The 20,385-nt window shown below is 41.6% G+C and overlaps 2 protein-coding genes across 2 annotated transcripts in view; one reads left to right on the top strand and one right to left on the bottom strand.

Moving 5' to 3' along the window:
* Positions 1-7,938, top strand: part of BLZF1 (basic leucine zipper nuclear factor 1) — an 8,303-nt gene extending 365 nt beyond the window's left edge. The window contains exons 2-7 of the mRNA XM_017834003.1: positions 1,289-1,345; positions 2,658-3,097; positions 3,734-3,933; positions 5,464-5,592; positions 6,174-6,393; positions 6,575-7,938. Of these exons, the coding sequence (XP_017689492.1) occupies positions 1,327-1,345; positions 2,658-3,097; positions 3,734-3,933; positions 5,464-5,592; positions 6,174-6,393; positions 6,575-6,760 (1,194 nt within the window). The 5' untranslated portion in view covers positions 1,289-1,326 and the 3' untranslated portion in view covers positions 6,761-7,938. The remainder of the gene's footprint in view (positions 1-1,288; positions 1,346-2,657; positions 3,098-3,733; positions 3,934-5,463; positions 5,593-6,173; positions 6,394-6,574) is intronic.
* A 646-nt stretch (positions 7,939-8,584) lies between these two features.
* On the bottom strand, positions 8,585-16,433 carry CCDC181 (coiled-coil domain containing 181). Its single transcript, XM_017834001.1, is given in 7 exon segments — positions 8,585-9,332; positions 9,334-9,439; positions 10,014-10,168; positions 10,813-10,959; positions 12,902-13,879; positions 14,400-14,560; positions 16,339-16,433. Coding segments are annotated over 6 exon segments (1,581 nt in total). The 5' UTR covers positions 14,538-14,560; positions 16,339-16,433; the 3' UTR covers positions 8,585-9,275.
* Between the last annotated feature and the right edge of the window lie 3,952 nt (positions 16,434-20,385).

Genomic DNA, 20,385 nt, shown 5'->3' with positions numbered 1-20,385 from the left:
CGGGCGGGCGGGCGGGCGGGCGGGGGGCGGTGGCTGTGCGAGGCCCGGGGTTCTGCGGGGCACGTCAGCGGGGAGGGGCCGTGGTGTTAATGATGCAACCAGGGAAGGAGCTCTGCCTGCGGAGATGTAGTAAGAGGGGGATAGGTGGAGAGGCTTACACGGCTTCTGCACGTAACAGGGCGGGATTGTAACGCGAACATTGAAGGATCAGAGTCGTCAGCAGGTGGTCTCAGATGGAGCGGATAAGCCCAAATGCTCATAACGAGTCCTTTATTGAGTATTCTTGTCTCTTTCTTTTGTCCTCCTCGTTCTCCTCAAGTGAGTAGAGATCCTCAATCAAAAAGGAATGAACAGCACTGGTGATTAATGCGTAATGCTATTAAATGAGTAACACGCAATTACAGTTGTAGCAGCAACAGATGGCGAGACGTTCCCGTGTCTATAGTTTGAGAAAGCTCAAGGAGGGAAAGGTGTTTCTTTTGTCTTCTGTTCATCACAACAGACAACCAAAACCAAATAGGGTTATACTGATCTCAAACTAATGTAGTTAGTGACAGACCCAAGGAAAAGGGGATGAGCGACCTGTAGAATTGAGAGTGGGTGGGCCTGTGGATGAAGGTGGCAATGGTCAATACCATTGGTGGATAAGGGAGAGAATGGCCAGGATGGTAGTTTGGGCCAAGCTGGTGGTAGACTTCGTCTATTAGAGTAAGCATGTGCAGCCACTCAGGGCACTGATTTCTTTGGCTTAGAATTGGCACTATCAAAAAAGCTGTGTTTAGCAAGCAGGACTAAAGCAATTGTGCAACTGTGCAGTTACCATTGTTTCCTCCTCACCTCTTGGTCTGCTTGAAGCTCAGTGTAGGATTTCCATTGTGGTTCTGTGGTTAGGTTACCTTTGCATGGTTATGTAGTTGTACTCTGAAAGTGTTACACGATTTTAAGGGGTAAGATGAGGGCTCACTGAAAAAAGGAGGGAGACGAGAAAGAGAAATTTGGGGCATGGAAACAGGAGCTGGATGAGGAGCAAGAGAAAGAAGTTGAAGTGCAGCTCTTAATGAAAAAAGAAACAAGTGCTAGAAGTGTCACAGCCTTTTCCTTTTAACTCTTTAGGTCTTGATGTAGTTTTTATAATTTTGGAGTGTTTTCCTTTGTTTTTGGATGGGTTTTTACTTTGCTACTGAACTGGAGTTTAGAGGTTGTACTAGAAAATAGGATAATCCAAGATTAACTGTCACTGTTACATTGCTAAAGACTTTTTCCACCCATCTCCTCATTTCTTCCTCAGACTTACCTAGTTAGGAAGAGCTGACTGCTAAAGAGAAAATGACGTCTCTAGAAAAAGGTAGGTTGTTCATATGACATCTAAGTAGGCTGGGCTAAAAGTGCTTTTAACTGGAATTCTAAATACAAGTTATGCTGTATGCGAGGCTCCATTCATTTAAACTTATTCATTTTCTGTAGCTATGAGGAAGTAATTCTGTGACTTCATTATTGCAGTGAAAACCAGAGCTGCCTGGATGGAACAGTAATTAAATGTTACTTTTTCTAATCCAGCTTTGTATTGAAAAATAAGCTTGTCACTGGTACTGCCATCTGTATACTTATCTGCCAGTGCTCCTCTGGTGTATAGAACCTTTTGGTACTGATTCAGCTAACTGGAAAGTAGGGCAATATAATGGTGTTACCACAGCATTTTTGAAATCCATTATTTGGATAGAGGATACAGGCTCATGTTACTGCCTGCAGTATGAGGAAAAAAGCAGTGTGGTAGCCATGTTCTCAGAAACTTTCTGTCTCTCACCTACTGTGAGGAAACTTTACTACAATAGTAATTCATTCGGCTGAAAACTTAGTGAACTTAAATAAAAATGTAAATGTGCATATTGGGGACTGTAGAGCAGAATGCAGCATTACTGGGAATACTGGTGTCTGTTGATTAGAAGTGGAGCAGAACTGGCTTGTTGACTTTTCTTAAACCTTCATTTGGACAGCTAAAGACACGTGTTAGTACTTAAAAGTCTGCTAAACTTCTTAAGGTGTCAGCAGCTGTCTAGCTAATAGCTGTTTTTCATTTACTTCTTGCTTTTAAAATGAAACTGCTCTGATTCTGTCAGCTCCCAAAACCTGATTTTGCTTTCAGCCTATGAGTAATGTTGTCAAGAATTTTTTCCATGCAAGTTCTTTTTTGTGTCTGCATTTAATCTTGTGTGGCAGCATGAAATATAAATTAATGCAATTCAGATCAATGTTTGTGTCTTGTACTGTTAGTTTTAATGAGGAATGCACATTTGAGTAAGAACTTACTGTGAGAGTTGTGAGGCACTGGAACAGGTTGCCCAGAGAAGTTGTGGATGCCCCATCCCTGGAAATGTTCAGGGCCAGGTTGGATGGGGCACTGAGCAATCTGGTCTAATGGAAGGTGTCCCCGCCCATGGCAGGGGAATGGATGAGCTTTGAGATCCCTTCCAACCCAAACCATTCTATGACTTCTCTGACTTGTGCTTGATAATTGCTGCTGCAAAAGACTATTTTACACGTGCAGTGTACAATTAAAATCTGTAACTTTGAAGTACAGAAATTAAGGAATAGTTACAGTGAGACTATAACCAAGTTGAAAGGTGGTAAACTTTCCCTCCACAATTTCTAAATTATAGTTGATGAGGGCTCATCACCCATTCGAGGACCTGGCGATGGCATGGAAATGGAGCAGACAGCTGGATCGGTGGAAGTAATTACTGGAGCCAACACTACGAACCATCACATCCACCACAGCCCACATAAAAAGACAGCCTCTTCCCTGAGTCCTGGAGTTCTGCAGCTGGGGAAAGTACATGCTGACAAATCAGTGGAAATTGAAGCTATTCGTATATTAGTCCCCAAAGCAGCCATCACCCATGTTGTTCCGACTAAAAATGCTAAGGTAGCTAAATCTGTGGGACATAAAGGAGACACGTTCCATCAGTCGGATGGAGCCACAGATCCCAAGAAAGAACGGATAGAGCTTAAAAATGCAATTGAAAAGCTGAAAAATTCAGAAAAGCGGTTGTTACAGGATAAGGAAGGTCTCTCTAATCAGCTGCGTATTCAGACAGAGGTAAGAAATTAAAGGTATTTTCTCTCACACAGCTGAACTGTTTTGGTTTATATAAGCAGTTTGTGAATGTGACCAAAGAGAACTGCTATGACACTCTAGCCTTGAAACATACAGTTTCCTTTTTGAACTTACCAGCTAAGATACAGAGTAGAAGTACATCAAAGTAATCGAGTCCTGCTTCTCTGACAACAGATAAAAGAATCAAAGGTTTGAAGCTGGGAGAAACACATTAGGGGGCTGCAGGGAAATGAATCCTTTCATGAGAAAAGATTTTGTTTCTCAACCACTAATGAGAAATGTTACGCTATAGAAAGGGGTGACTATAATTTTCTATATAATGTATCTGTGGATGTCTTGTCTAATCCTTTATCTTACTGATTCCAGAGTTGGATACTACTGAAACTGTGTTTCTTGTAGCAGGTTTTCATTCTTCCTCTTTTTATCTGTTAGAGTTTAAAGAAGGATACGTTAAACATGCATTAGGCTCAAATGTTTATGCTTGCCTGGATGCATCCCATTCTGTAAAGAGAAAGGCAATTTATTGTTAGCAATTTACAGTAATTTGCACTGTATTCTGGAAGTAGGAATTGTTTTATTCTCTGCTGATAGTCACAAGAGAGTCTGGTCTAATTCCAGGTCAATCGGGAGCTGAAGAAATTGCTTGTTGCTTCTGTGGGGGACGATCTGCAGTATCACTTTGAACGGATGGCTCGTGAGAAAAATCAGCTCATCCTAGAAAATGAAGTCCTGGGCCGGAATATGTCTCAGTTGTCTGAACAATTAGAGCGCATGTCTATCCAATGTGACGTGTGGCGAAGCAAGTTCCTAGCAAGCAGGTATTGCCTCTCACAGAGCTGTCATAACAGCATTCTCTTTCAGTCTTTCATCACATGCACTCATTGCAGTGCGCTTACATATGCAGAGGACAGCCACAACAGCTGTACTGACATCTACTATGACACATGAGTATACAACAAAGGTATAAAGAAAGTAAACTCCTTGTAAATCTGAATAGTCCTACTTTTCAAAGGTTATACAGTGAGTCCCAAACCTCCTAAAATCTCAGCTACAGTTCTTGCTAACATAGCAAGAGAAGTTCTTAATTCTGATAAACTGTGTGCAGTTTAGGGTTTAAAAATGTCTTCCAGGGCACCAGTCCTGGCTTTTCTTAAAGGTAATTAGCTTGATTTTCATCCCCAACCCCCAGTATTGATACAGTCATCAATTTGTGAAGAAACTGATGTGGTTAAAAGCTCCACTTAGAGTGGTTCAGGGCTCTAGTATGGAAAAAAGAGTGGGGGCAATCTCTTAATCAAACACTGTGTTACTGCACAGAATCCCATTGTTATTTGACTTCTGTAACCATAAAAGCTGCTCTGAAAGTCAGAATATCCTTTGACAATGAATTGGACTTTTAACTGTAAATAGTGTTGTAGGATTTTTAATTTTCTACTGTGCTTGGATATAACTGACTGAATTATAATTATGATGCTTAGCGCATATTACAAAAGACCTTGCTGCTTGAAGGAAGTGGTAATAGAGTACAATTTCCTCCCTTTAATTTGCTGGTCTTAAGAAGTTTCAGCATACTGGGTGAATGGTAAGTACTTTCAAGTCCTAGCTAAGCAAGAGTTACTATCCTAACTTGTTTTTTTTAGCATTAATAGGAGTTCTGAGGTCAGGGATGTGAGTCCCAGCAATGTGCTTAGAGTAACACTCTTCAATATTGCAACAATCTGGTTCATTTTTATCTCAGATTTTTAAATGTCATTCTGGTTTGTGCATTTGGAATATCACAGGCATTTGAAATGCCTGCTGGAGGGGTCAGTGCCAAGCCTCATGGCAACAGCAAAATGTGACAACACCTGTCTCGTTTGTAGCTCTTAAACACTTTTATCTGGTATCTAGTTATTGCCCCTGAGAAAGGCAAAGAGGTAAATGAATGCAGCCTGTAGCCATAGCTGTTATGTTTAGAGATGAGTGTGAACAGATGTGATTACAGAATACTTGTGAGAAATGTTAGTAAAACAAAAATGTATTCAGCTTTTTCTTTCACAGTATTCTTGTCAACCATGTTCATTTACTAAAGGTATTTTGAAATGTCTGTCATTAGATCTGTATTAAGTGACCTAAAATTGTTTAAACTCAGTGAGTCAAAACAGAATTTTGCACTTGTGTTGACTGGAGTTGAAATTATTCTTAATACCTGTCCTTTGTAATTAGGTTGATACAGGCTCTGTATGGGGGAGGGGAGAGAGAACAGCAGCTTAATCCTCAGTTTGAACTGACAGATGATGATCTGTAGTAGAACAAAGGTGACTTCCAAACTGTTCACTTACACTACTGACTGTAGATTTCTTTTGCAGGGTTATGGCTGATGAGTTAACTAATACCAGAGCAATTCTTCAGCGTCAAACCAGGGATGCCCAAAGTGCAATCCAGGACTTGCTAAATGAACGTGATCAGTTCCGTCAGGAGATGATTGATACACAGAAGTATGGTTTTTTTCTAATCCAGACTACCTCTGTGCCAACTTCATTTTTGCCAGTTTATTCTAGGCCAGAGAAGCATCAAATAACTTTCACCTGTTTCAGTGATAGTCAACAAAAATTAATTATGCTGATGTATAGTATCATTACTTTTCAGTCTTAGACCTGAAAGAGCAAAAGTAACGTAATTCTTTCTCCATTCTGTTGAGGTGTGAAGTCTTAGGGGTAATAAACTGTGGAACTGACATCACTCATATCCTTAGGCTTTCTTGATTTAATCACTTACTGTCTTGACTTCAAGTCTCCTCTGTCTCCTTCCAAAACACAGAGATTCTTCTACCTACGTGGACTTTTTAGTGCTTATTCTGCCATATGTCAAATAAGTTTTAACATTATTAAAGTAGTGTTTTGGTGAGGTCTTGGAGAATAGGCTGTTTGTCTCCTTGTTTTTAAACACTTTTTTTGGTGAAGATTTAGCTTGTGCAGTAAGTCTTGGGAAGAGACAATTCCTCTTAAGTGTGCTGTGTGCTGATTATACAGTATAGAGTACAAAGCCCACTAATCCTGCTTCTTTCTTTCCTGCACAGGCTGCTGGAGGAGCTCATGGTCTCTCTTCAATGGGGGAGACAACAGACATATTACCCTAGTGCCCAGCCTTACACTACAACAGAGCTAGCAGCTGTGAACTGTAAGCTAGCCAAAGCTGTGAGCTCACATCTTCTGGGAAATGTTGGCACCAACAGTCCAAAAAAGACTTCAACAAGTGTGGAGTTTTGCAATACCCCTGCTGAGAAAATGGCTGAAATGGTAAGAACTCTTGATACATGTCAATCTTTATATTGAGGTTCTGGACAGATAGATAGATATTTCAACTTGGAAAAAAAATGAAAAGTTGCTTTTGAGCAGAAATCCTTCCTAGCTGTTAGGGAAGGAAAAAAACCATTAAACAATACAGAAATATTTTCAGTCTCAATTTTTTCATCCTTAGATGTTACGTGTACTGGATCCAGCTGCACGTCCGGAAACATCAACAGAAGTTTCTTTTTCTGAGGCTTCACCATCTTCCTTCCTTTCCTCAAAGAAGAGTATTGGAAGGTTTCACCCATATACAAGATACGAAGATGTAACCTTCAATTGTTGCAATCACTGTCAAGGAGAGCTGATAGCCCTTTAAAAATTCAGCCAAGACAATTGCACATGCACTCCTGAAGAATTACACTAGTTGATGTTCAGCATGCTTCCCTTTGTCCTTTTTTTCATAATGGGTGGGTTTAACATTGGAAATCGTGCAGTTTCTGCTTCTCTACCTCTTGAAGTTAGGGACTGGCAGGATTTCTGTAGCCTCTGGGATACTTCTACTTCTCAGTCTGGAAAGCTACTTATTTTCTTCTACAAAGGCACAACTATTTAAGGTTTATAGTCTTATTAGCAAATCTTAATAAATTTCCCTTTAGAGGGAGACAGAAGTATAAGTATACCAAAGTAAATGACATGCTGATAGGTTATGTCTAAATTAAAAAAAAAAAGGTAATGGAAAATGGTCAGCTCCATGCTTTTTTTTTTTTTTTTTAAATCTTAGCCAAGGGGATGAACCATCCCCAAGTCTCTGTGCAGCCTTTTAAATTTAGTAATAAAAAGGAATATGTGCAATGATTCTTCATAGCTGTAAGCTCTGAAGGGAAGAGCATATGCAGTGTCAGCCCTACTGGCAAGAAAGAGAAGAAGCTTGAATGAACTCTAGCTAGATATATAAATAGTAACTGGTTTCAAATGGATTCTAGAAAACTTGAGGTGTGTGTGGAAATTATTCTTGTGTTTTCATAAAGCTGAAATAATGGCTTTTCCATCTGTTTCAGCTTCTAGAGTGAAGCTGTTGCATAGCTGAACCTCAGAAAAGGCAGACTGATGTACTTCCTTTAGTACATGGTGTTGAAACCTGACCTAATGTTAGTACTCAGTCCTTGCCTAAGGTCTTCCTAGGTATTACAGGAAGATGAAGATAGGCACCAAGTTTGCACAAGTACTGTTATAAAAAAAAGTATTTTTTTACTTGTATGGTTTTATAATCTTAATGTAGGTTTGAAGTTCTTGACATATGTTTGAAGAGAACTTTTAGCAGCTAATCCGCTAAATCCAAAGAAGCCTATTTAAGTTTCTCAGTTCGACCCCCCAGATTTACCATATGTAGCTGTCTAGTTTAGGGGAGGGGTTTCTGAAATGGTTGCTTTTACCCAGTTTTCCTTTGAATCTCATACTATGATCAGATCAGTAAGTTATAAGTTCTTGCTGTTGCTGATCATGCTTTGGTTTGCATGATGAAAACTACAATAAACTTTCTTTGCTTGCTTTCAAGTTACAATTTTGGATTTAATACAGTGATATTTCTGACCCTGTTCAATGCACCATAAAAGGAACTATATGACATTGACCTGTGAAACCCTTCACCCTGCTGGTCTGAGGTAATGAACCAAGAAGCATTTCTGTTGTAGCTTACTACAGTTAGGGAGATGATATTGTCTGTGTATGCCTGCACCTTTGTGAATTTTCCCCTGGATTTTCTTGGTAGATACAAGAAGCATTTCTTCCCTTTGGTGTCAGGGAAGGTACAGGAAGGAGGAAGGTACCTGCTACTCATGTTTCTCATGAGCATGTGAAATTTCATCTGCATCCACACCCTCTATTTATGTTGTCAAAAGCTGCAAGACAGCACTCTCCAGTCCAACACCAGTACTCTCTCAATATGCCTGTAACTAGCTCCAAAAAAAAAAAAAAAAGGAGAAAAATGCTAACAGAAAATCTGCTTTGAAGCTACTACACTTCTGTCTGTTGCAGTACTTCCAGAAAACATTTTGAATGAGGAAAAATAGAAGAGCAATGCCATGACCATGAAATCTGTTGGATGTATAGCTGGACAGAAAGTTCCTCCTCTTTCACTGACTTTATGATTTCATGAGTGACCTTGGCATGTTCTCTGTCAAGAGTTCACAATTTAGCTGGGTAAGGTGATGTAGTTTATTATAATAAATTTAGCAAACATTGACATCTATACAGGGAACCTAGCTTCCTTAACATTAGGAAAGGTCATAAATTGCACAACCTTTTAATTCCATGGAATACAAAACTACTGAATTTGACTCACAGAAATAAGTTTTACAAACTGTTGCACGCTCACCTACACGTTAGCCTTCAATGACCACTTTCCTTAAACCTTAAAAAGAAAATAGTCCTCTGGTCTAGAGCTGGTCAGCAGATCAATAGGAAGTAGTACAAGAAACATGATTTTCCAACAACATAACACCTGGTACAGCCTTCATCACAAGCAGCAGCACATAGCAATATTAATCCAGCAAAAATCCAACATCTTACATAACAGCCTGCATCCAGGAATTCATGGTGGAGTTAAAGTGCCTTTAAAAGATGGGAATGTGTATTTGCCACCCTCATATATGGATCTTGCACTCATTTAGATTTGGTTAAACCAAGAAGATCCCTGAGTTATGTATAAAAGCAGGCTTTTCAACAAAATTACAAATATATAAATAGGAAAATCATTGTCACTGAAGGTAATTGTTAAACTCAATTGAAAGCTTTAAATACACCACAAAAAGTCAGTTACTGTAAAGAGCAAAAACTCAAGCCATAAAAATTAAGAAGACTGTCACCAAGAACTCTGTGGTTACATCAAATTTTCAACTGTAATGGTCTGTGAAGTGAAAGGATTTTGGCTCTAAACTAAATACAGTGGATGTTCCGCATCTGCTTTGCTCTTCTGGCTTCTAATCTAAGCTGCCTTACTCTCTCTTTAGCAGCTAGTTCTGCTGCTCGTTTTTCTTCTCTCTTTCTTCTGAGCCATCTGTGGAGAGAGAAGGAGGACCAGAAGTACTGGCAGTTGCAATTTAAAGTTTTACATCATCCATTCAAAGGAGACTTGCCCCCCCCAAAACTGGAGTCACCCTGTCCTGCAAGGTAAGGTTAGGTATCATGGCTGAAACAGTCTAAAAGCTGCCACACCCAAACACAGGAGGCACTACCTTTCCACCCCAATTCTCCTGCTTCTGCACCTATCTTTACCTCCCCCACTTTGTTAAAGGCAGATTAACATTATACTCATTTAATGAACTGAATCAGCCCAAGCCTGCTCCAAAGCAGGCAAAAAAAAGGGTTTAGGGAGAAGATCCCTTTTTTAGCAAAAGCAATTCGCTATTTCAGCTCAGGTGCTGACAAGTAATTTCACAACAGTGAAGTAACAACATTAAGGAATTGATGTATTTTTGCTAGACTGTAAGTAAGTTTAAAAGGGCATATTCAGCAAAAAGCCCCCCCAAAACAGTAAGGACTTCAGCAGTAAAAATGTACCATAACTACAGTATCAAGCTGATAGCCTACAAAAGTTTCAGATATGGTTCCTTAGGAATGACCCTACTCACTCTTTAAAAGCTCTGTCGCATTCCTCTGTCCTTGGATAAAAGGCAAGTTCCTCAGCTTGGCGTCTCAAAAGTTGTATCTGTCTTTCCTTCATGTGTTCTCGGTGCTTTTTTTTAAGCCATAAATTGTAGGCTGCTTCTGGATCCCTATTCCTCTCCTAGTTAATAAAAAAGACATGTATACATATAGCTTATCATTAAAGGATCTTTATATTAATCACATTATAATAATTTTTTTGAACTCTGCTGGCATCTCCCCTCCACAAAACATACTTTATAAGCAAACTAGAGCATATGCTAATATGGCATGGGATATATACATGAGCCAGCATTCAAAGTGCTATGTTTAAAAGATACTGAAATTAGCTGTTCAAACCCATCACTGCAATGCAGAGGAACTTAAGAACAGTATCTGAATCTCCAGCTTTTGATCAGGTCATGTGCATTAACTGCTTGCCAACAAGTTCTGATGGCTAGGAACATGCTTCCCAGAGTTTTCTGGGTGCTTGTTCACTGCAGGGTTCACCCAAGTCATTCCCCTGATAAACAGGAGTATCACTGTATCCCCTGTGATTTTATAGTTAAGTTCATGTATGCCACTTCCACGACTCAAGCCACCCTGCCAAGCAGAACAACCCTAAACATGCAAGTCTATCTGGCTCTTCACTGAAAACAACGTAACAAGAACATTCCCTGTCGCTGTAAATTTTCATACACTTTGCTAAGAACACAGGCTTAGAATTTGGTTTTCCTATTTAACAAGAGCACTGTAGATCCCAGCTTTACCCTGTGAAGATCTTACTTTGATGCTCAACTCTTCCAGCTGCTTTGCACGGCGAATTCGCTTTTCTTCCTGCAGTTGTTCTTTCTTCTTCTGTAACCAAGCTTTAAAAACTATCTCATTCTCTCTTCTCTTCTGTTCTTCTAGTTCCCTTTGTCTTTCTTCTTCCTTAAGTGGAATGAAAGGTGAATAAACTTAGCTTTTAAAAGAATCATCTTAATCTGCAAAGACCTTCACAGGCAATAAATAAGCCACTGGAATTATATGAGAGACACACTAAAATACCAATGAAACGGGAATACTCAAAGACTGCATCATAGCTGATACTACTTTCAGGAAGAAATAACTTGGAGCACTCCTGCGGTTCATGACACATTCAGATGCTTTCAGTCTAATCCTTTTTGTGATTACCTCAATTTCCATGATACATCTCGACTCACAGACATTTAAATAGCATTAGGTGAAAACTTTTAAAATTAAGTCTGCCCAGTACTCAGATTGGCTTAAAATCACTTCAAATTGATGCAATTTAAAAATGAATGCAGCTCTCAGGCTTGATGGGTGACTAAACCCTAGAGGATATTTAACTACCTACGGATTGCAGGCACTACCTTATAAAAAAGGACTTTTTTCTGGATGTGAAGTTGTAATATGTTTACTTAAGGAGTATTAGTAGCTTTGCGCTTTTTTCAAAATGAAACATTTTTTACAAAATGAACTGATTTTTTCAAAACTGAAACAAAGATTCTTTTAATTATTAATCGCATTTTAGCTGAAAAGAAGTATCTACAAGGAGGAGAAAAGTTTTCAATGAATGCTTCAGGAAGCTGATTAGGACATTTTTTTACCAGGATTTACTCTCTTTGACACAAAAGTTACAATCTGTACTCATTTCAACACTTGCAGAAATCTATTCTTCTTGCAAATAGATGCCATTCCTCCTACCTACACACAACTTCCAGATTATCCTCTAAATTTATAATTTGTAATTTATTAGAATGAAAGAAACCCCACCAAAATGAAGCAGATGGATTCCAGTAATGTCAAGAAATGTTTCACGCCTGTGAGATCCATCACAGAATGGAAGAATTCCATTCAAGAATGAAGAAATAAGGTAACACATTCTTACCTTTCTGTAAGTCAGCCAACAAAGGAAGAAATTTAGCACATGCTGTTATGAAAATAACCTTCCTTGACTCCACCACATCACCTTTTACTTTAAATACACACAGCATGGTGTCGAGATCTAGTCTTGTGTGTGCAAAGAAAACACATCAATCGCTTGTCACACTTCATACCCCTCATTACTGAGCTAAGCCTCAGCAACCTTTTCAAATAAAGCAGGCTAGACCTATTTCCACGGATAGAAAGCAACCTTGGAAGCTACTTTAGCCAGCTTACTTAGTACATCATGGCACAGAAAAATGGCAGATGCTTCAGGCTCTTTTTATAGAGCATACAAAGCAAGTTATGTTTTTGTAATTGTATCATCATAATGCAAAGAGAAGAAAAACATCTAAGTTTTTTAAATCCTTGGTAAAGATTTCTGAAGTCCTCATTACAGCTGTCAGAGGCTGACTCTCTATTAAATTTTTTCTGAGTAAGGAGCTGAGAATTAAAAGGGTTCTCACAGTCATTCTCCTGTGTAAATTTTATATTATGACTGAACAATCTCCCATATATTTGCCTAATTCATACTTCATGAGCACCCAACTGTGAACCTGCCATTAACCTGTGGTTAATGTAAATTTCCTGCATTGCAGTGTAATCTGTGGAGATGTGACACCAAGTGCTAAATTCCAGGAATAGTGGGACTGTAACAGAACCTAGGTAGAGGCAATAAGCAAAAGCAGTAAGCACAGTATAGCAGAAAGCAGCCTACCTATGAAGGACATATTAAATAAAGACTTAATTTCTCCTCTGAGCAAGGCATGATCCTACACCACTCTGTGGGAAAGCAGCTTTGAAAGATTCTATACAAATCTCAGAGAATTATTATTATTATTCCTATTGCTAACTCTTTTATCTTGGAAAAATGGAATAATGCCCTGAGTACATGATCTCTGTGATGTAGAGGAACAGGATGGTCACTGTGTCTCTATATCTTTACCTCTTTCCTCAGTCTTTCATTCCTTTTTTCTAACTGCTTCCGTAATTCTTTTTGTCTGGGAGAAAGAATGTAAGTGGAGCTTTTCACGGACACATCTGCAGATTGAGTCCTCTGTGGATTCTTCTGTTTTCCCAGACCTCTTGCAGCATTGACAGCAGAATTTGGACGATACTTAGAGTTAGATGGAGGCTTAGAGAAATACACACACTCTTCTTCACTAGGAGAAAAAGAACGTGCTCCTGGTCTTACTGGAGGTATTTCCTTTATTTGAGAGAGAGTGCGAAAAGAATTGTAGTGTGATTTTGGAGACACATGGTGAGTTTCAATATCAGTAAAAGAAACACTTATTGGGGGCAAAAAGCCCTGGCTTTCAATATCACATAAACTTAAGAGTTCAAACTTCCCATCTTTTTCCACTAGGATTTTACCATCTGTCATGTCCTCATCTATGCCAGCACGTGGTGAAAGGGATGTGCTTTCCTGTCCCATGTCATTAGAAATATGCAACTGAGATAGCACACTTGAAACATCATCTCCTCCTGCAAAGTCACTTTTATAAACTCCAGAATCTTCTAGAGGAGGAACTTCAAGATCCACCAATTCATCCTTGAATTTTAACCTCCGTTCTCTGTTTTGATCCACAGGAGCCTGATTCTCCAGCTCTTTGTTGGCTTCTTCAATCTTTTCTAAGATGTAACGCTTTATTTCTTCATCCACTATCTCACTCAGTTCATCCTGGCTTTCCAGCTTGGATTCCTGGGTAGAGCTTTCTCCACTGGTATCAGACCCATAGCCCTCCTGTCCAGTATCTGACCTGGATTCCAAACTTTCTTCACTGGTGGAGTATCTCAGTTTCTCACTTACATCTGCCTCTGAAAGCTGATCTAGATTTTCTTCAATTTCCTCAATGACTTCCTCAAAGCTGTCTGCAGCTTTAAGAATTTGTGCTTCAATATCCTCTTCCTTTTCTTCAGGAGTCTAAAAAAAATAAAATAAAATAGTCTCTTCTCTCAACAAAGAACAGTATCAAAGAAAGAGAAAAGAAACAGCAACAGAGAACAGCAGTACTAACTACTCTAATTCTAAACAAGGCTGTCAAATAGTGTATATACTAACAGCTTTTTTTGGCACTAACAACTCTCTTGTATTTTCTCCATCTTCACGTTTGCGCAAAGTTTAACTAACCATGGCTCGTGCATAAAAACAAGGGTAAAATCAGCATAAAACCTGAACAAGTGTTGCACAAAGGAACCCAAAAGCACTTTTGAAACAAACATTATTTTCAATGAACACTGAATTTTCTGTTTTAAGGCAATTAAAACCAAACCAGTTAGTTCACTGAAATGTTTTTCACTACAATCCCAAATAAGCTTCCTTGTCAAAGTTCAGTGAATGTACCTACACATTTCAAATGATACTGAATTTTGTGCTTATGATTCCAAATACTACTCAATTTTGTCTTCTATATAAGACAAGTAGCATTTAATGTAACAAATACCTCTCTTTCAACAAGGTTTTCTTTTTCTTCTTCATTGGTTAGCCATTCCAGGTCTTTTTCAAAATCATCCTCATATTCTACATTTTCTGTTAAATCGCTGATATCTGCTGGATCTCCTTGATCTTCCTTTTCACTCATTTTGGTGATGTGTTAGAGTAGTACTACGAAAAAGGAGAGAGAAAAAAATGTTTTAAAACTCCAGTGGCACACAAATATAGAACACTGGTATTTCCTCTGGCACCCACATCAAATTTGTGAGCAGTATCAATACAACCACGTTAGACAGTGCCATAGCACCTCAGGACTAAGGATCACTGATGGTTTATAAATGTGAATGATTTTGGCCTTTCCAGCTCCTGCTACTAGGAGAAGATTTGAGTTAAAGCAAATTAAGGTGACTTACAAGTCCTAGAAGAACCATGTGAGCCACAGCTTACATTAGATCAAATTACCAAAAAGCTTCTCATAGTGACATATTAAAATAAGACATTCATTGACTGGACTCCTGACAGAGTGCCTGAGCATTTACAGCAGCTTTCAAACCACATCCCCTCCACTAGTAATGGGGGCAACTAAAGTTACACAGATACCACCTGAGACTGCTGAGAAAAATATTCAGTTTTGGTTTGAATTTCTGAGTAGGGTAACAAAGGGAAATACTCATTAAGCTGTTAGTCAGGCTGGATATAGTCATACTCATGACAAAACTGAAGGTGAGCTACTATAAGGACTGAGTCTTTTAAACAATCTTGGGACTGCTAGCACACAGATGCCATCGGCTCCTGGAGGACTGCTTAAAAGCCGGTGCTTGGTGCTCCAGGCTGACCGCCTGCTGCCCCTCGGCTCAGCTCACTCAGTAGGAGGCATCTGTCTCCATCTAAAGACACAAAAGATGTGGAGACACTCACCAGCCTAGAGAGCTGATCCTGCTCCTTTGACAGCTTTAACCACTCATAATTCCCTCCCTAATTTGTTTATTACTATTTACAAAAGCAACATGGAAAAAAACCTCTTGATTATTTGAACGTTCGTGTCCTCTTTGTACCCTCTGCTATGGCTGGAAGGTGCCACTTCTGAGTGTCTCTCTAGTAGGACAAATCCATGCCATTTACAACATACTAAAGATCATGATTGTTTTGACAGGACAAGGAGTAAGGGGTACAAATTGAAAGAGGAGAAATTTAGGACAGATATTAGGAAGAAATTCTTCACTGTGAGGGTGGTGAGACACTGGAACAGGTTGCCCAGGGAGGTTGTGGATGCCCCAACACCGGCAGTGTTCAAGGCCAGGGTGGATGGGAACTTAAGCAACCTGGTCTAGTGGGAGGTGTCCCTGCCCATGGCAGGGGGTTTGGAACTCGATGATCTTTAAAGCTCCTTCCAACCCTTAACATTCTATGATTCTATGATATGAGCATTAGCTTATGGCAACGCAGTATGGGTGTAAGAGTTAGCTCTGGCTCTGGATGGCCCTGGAACAGCAAGACAGCTCTTGCCGTATGACCATCCTGCCCTTCCAGACAAGAATCACAGAATCATAGAACCACAGAATCAAAAAGGGCTGCACCTGGAGTTTCCAATCTGTCTATGCATTTTGCAATGCATTTTGTAAAAACCCTTTCACCCAAGGAAGAGTGCTGCTCTTTTAGACTTCAAAATTTAGTCAAGATTTTGTCTAAGAGAAAAAAGTGGTAATAGAGCTGGGCATTTTTTGCTGCAAACTTGTACAGAAACTTTTAAAAGGTCTTTCTTTTTTTCGATCCATATGCTGTTCAAGAAAATCTGGCAGTTTTTTCTTTTTCACTTCTTTTAAGCTATCACTTGCCACCAGAGTCACTCGTTCACGCTAGATTTCTCAGAATTTAAATTTTTAGAGCTCTTTCAGACTGTTGCCTTGGCTTTCCACGCCATGTCTATTTCGATCATTTTCCTGCACCACCTCATATGACAGGTAATGATTTTTGCTGGAAAATGCTCTTTCCTTCACAAATATCATTGGTTTGGGTTCTTAATAGAGGTTACTTTGCTCTCGTACATATTGAGCACAAAAGAACTATTTCTCTATGACTTAATCATTATGGTAAGCGGACAAAAAACCTGCACAGCTGAACTGTGCCTTTAACAAAACACATTCACATTAGCCTGTGGCACTCAACACAAACACTGAAAACTGTTCAATTCATTTAGTTAGAGTATAATAATGGGGAGCAGCATAAAAATCAACTTCTATTGTAAGATAAAGTAGTCATGGCTGAAGAATGAATTTCCAGTTCTATGTCCTTGTTTCATAGAATCACAGAAGTTAAGGATTAGAAGGGACCATAAAGATCACTTTGTTCCAACCTCCTGTGCCATGGGCTGGGACATCTCCCACTAGACCAGGTTGCTCAAAGCCACATCCAACCTGGCCTTGAATGCTTCCAGGGATGGGACATCCACAACCTCCCTGGGCAACCTGTTCCAGCCTCACCATCCTCACAGTAAAGAATTTCCTCTATCCTAAATTTCTGCTCTTTCAATTTGTATGCATTGCTCCTTGTCCTGTCACTACAGTTCCTGATGAAGAGTCCCTCTCCAGCATCCCTGTAGGCCCCCTTCAGATACTGGAAGGTGCTATGAGGTCTCCACACAACCTTCTCTTCTCCAGGCTGAACACGCCCAACTTTCTCAGCCTGTCTTGGTAGCGGAGGTGCTTCAGTCTCCTGATCAACTTTCTGGACGCCTCTGGACTTGCTCCAACATGTCTTTCTTATGCTGATGGCACCAGAAAATCCGGATTCAGCTGCTATTCTATTTAGGGTCTCATGAACTAAAGTGATTCAGCTTTAAGAGGGACCAAAAGCATTCAGAAAATCTCAGACCTTCATTTCCACCTGCTTCTGTCCTAACCGGGGTGTGTCTGTGGGGGGACTGTTCCGCACAGCTTAGTGACACCTCTACGTGCTTACACTCAGGCACCGCCACAGCAAAAGGCGGGATATAGCGATGGATTTCTGTCGCTTTGTCCCTTCGCGCTAAACCATACACACACACACACACATACAGGCACGCAGACCCGCAAACCCGAGCCCAGCGCTGTTGCGGTGTGGAAGGTCCTCACCAGCACCACCTGCTCCGCTCGGACGCGCCGCCCCGCCCGCTGCCCGGGTCCCGCCGGGTCCCGCCGCTGCCCGGCCCGGGGCACAGGAGGCGCCGCCGCCCGCCCGCGGCGTTGCCGTGGCAGCAGCGGGGCCGCCCCCCCTCACCTCCCTGCGGCGCCGGTCACCGCACGGCGGCTCCCGAGGGACAAACGCCTCCTCCCGCTCCGCTCCCGCCGCCGGGCACGGCGCTGGAGAGGCGCCACCGCCCCGTTGCCATGGAGACGGGGCTCCGCGCCGCGCCCCCCCTCCTTGTCCCCCCCTTCCGTGTGACACAATTCCATTTAACGCCTGGGAATTGACGGGAAGCAGAACACTGAGGGGCGCCGGGGGACATCCCCCCCTCCCCAGGAGAGCGGCCGGCGGCTCTCCCTGTCCAGATGAAAGCCCTTGGATGCTGTTAAATTATGCACTTGCCAGGGAAGAGCCTCAGTTTCTGTGTTGTATTATTCATGATGAGCAATCGGATCAGCGCAAGAGCCAGCAGCGTCAGAATTCGGGCTTTTGTTAATCACGGAATTATAAAATCACAGAATGGTTTGGGTTGGAAGGGGACCTTAAAGATCATCTAGTTCCAACCCCTCTACCATGGGTAGGACACCTTCAACTACACCAGTTTTCTCAGAGCCCCATCCTGGCCTCGAGTGGTTCCGTGGATGGGACATCCACAATTTCGTGGGCAAGCTGTTCCAGTGCCTCACAGCTAATGAGAGACAAGCAGTGAATCTCCAGAGAAACACCTCTCTGCGTTAACCACGCTTTGCTCCCAGAACTTGGAAACGGGGAGAAAAAAAGAAACAAAGAAAATCAGGAAAACACCCTGAATTAATTCCCGTTTGGAAAAAAAATACCAAATAACCCCACCCGATTTACCTTCTGGGCCAGGGAGCTGGCAGAGGTGTCAGGCTCCTCAGTAGAGCTGAGGGGGAGGTGGCACATCACAGCCTCCTCTATGGGGGACTGAACAGCCCCCACAGGTAGCGGATGCCACATCCCTGTGATCAGCAGGTCCCCAACAAGCTGTGTGACCATCAGACTCGCCATGGAGCACACGCAGGGGTCCCTGCAAGGGGAAGCAGCTGCTGGCAGCTCTCCAGGGTGACCAAGGGTCATGCAGCATCACAAGATGCTTCCCAGCACCATATTTTGGGGGATGACCCTCCTGCCAGACCGTGGCCCTGGGCTACGGCAGCATGACCCCCCCGGGGGTGGAGGGAGGGAGTTGCCCTCACTGGCAGTACTGATATGGTGCCTACCACACTGTCCTTCACACAGCCGTGGCTCCCAGTTGGAAATGAGTACACTGGCACAGCAAAGTGGAGGATGACAGTCTACAAGGCCACAGACCTCAGAGGGCAGCATCCCTGCTGTACTAAAGGGTTAATGTTAATGGAAGAAAATACATGCAGGAAACAGCCACGAAGCCAGGGCTTTGATAACTCTCAGAGTAACTTGAGTAGAGTTACCCTTTCACTCAGTCACATGGGATAGAAAAGCTAAACCCCTTCAAGGTGGGGTTCAGGAGATCTCTGAAGACATCTGTCATCATAGGCCACATGCCACGGGAGGAGGCTGGATTCCACTACCTCAGGATTTCTGCTTATCCTAGACCATATAGCGGGAAAGAGAAACGGGTTTTGTTTCCAGCGGGCTGGAAGGACTCCCTAATATTTACTGGAGATAACACTCGGGTATGGTTCTTGCTTGGCAATGGTTTTTGCTGTACCTGAAATAACTTCAACCACTGACCTCACCTAGGGCATGCAGTTATCCCACCCTTGCAGACAATACGCTGAGTTTCTGATTTTCCACATTTTATAGATAGGTGTCATTGACACATTTATAGCACACTAAAATTCAGAGAACTTGGCACAATACCAAAGCTTTCCACTCTGCTTTTTTCATAAGACTATCCTTCAGCTTAAAAGCCAGTGCTAACATTTTCATTCACAAGAGATGCTTTATTTGACTAATAACAAATCAGCATGATTAAGACAAGGATTAGACCCCATTGTCTGAATATCAAGCTGTGATGCTTGGTAATGATAACTTAATGATATGAGGTCAACCTAAATTCATGCATGCATTCATTAACCCACATGTCATTAAATGTAGGTTTTCAGATGTTCCCATCTGTGAGGAAGCTACAGAGAATGGTTATTAAAAATGCTATGAAAACAGCAGCTAAGCAGTGCAGGGCTCCAAGGACCAGCCCCGACATGTTGGCTGCTCTTTTCCATGTCACTAATGCATCAGACACTGTTCAGGGAACACTGTTTCATGCAGAGAAAGTACATTTCACAGAGAAAGGCTGTGTAACACCTCCAGAGTAATGGTGAACAAGCACCTTACCACCTTTGTATGTTATGTAGGAAACAGCTGACACTATTAGGAGCCACTGGGAACAGGGTCCAGAGCTCCCAGTTCCATAGCCAAAGTCCCTCTTTCTTTCCAGTACTTGGTTGCGATCACACCAACAGAGAAGAAAATGCAACCCCTTCCATACGGAGCCCTTCCCTTTCCCTGAGAGCACCGCCAGAGCAGCCAGCTGTGTCACACATGCACACAGCCACAGCAGGGTTGAGTGTAGCCCTGCCATGCCCTGGTGGGCTCTCACAGCCAGTGCTAGCCCAGAGGGACAGCAGTGGGTGCTGCTCCCGAAACAGCAGCCTTTGGCAGCTCTTACTATTCCTTGCTTTTTGGACAGAACAAGCCCAGCACGTCTCAATGTAACAGTGATCCCAGTGATCCCTTCTTTAGCTTTAGTCCAGGAATTATACTGTCTTGATCTTACCAGCAGGTAAGATCTGATGCAGGACACACAGATTCAGTAGTAGCACTCACCTCCA

This window comes from Lepidothrix coronata, unplaced genomic scaffold (genome assembly GCF_001604755.1).
Source record: "Lepidothrix coronata isolate B3197 unplaced genomic scaffold, Lepidothrix_coronata-1.0 Scaffold226, whole genome shotgun sequence".
Classification (NCBI taxonomy): Eukaryota; Metazoa; Chordata; class Aves; order Passeriformes; family Pipridae; genus Lepidothrix; species Lepidothrix coronata.
The sequence above is the reverse complement of the archived record's forward strand: the minus strand, read 5'-3'. Positions and strand labels throughout refer to the sequence as shown.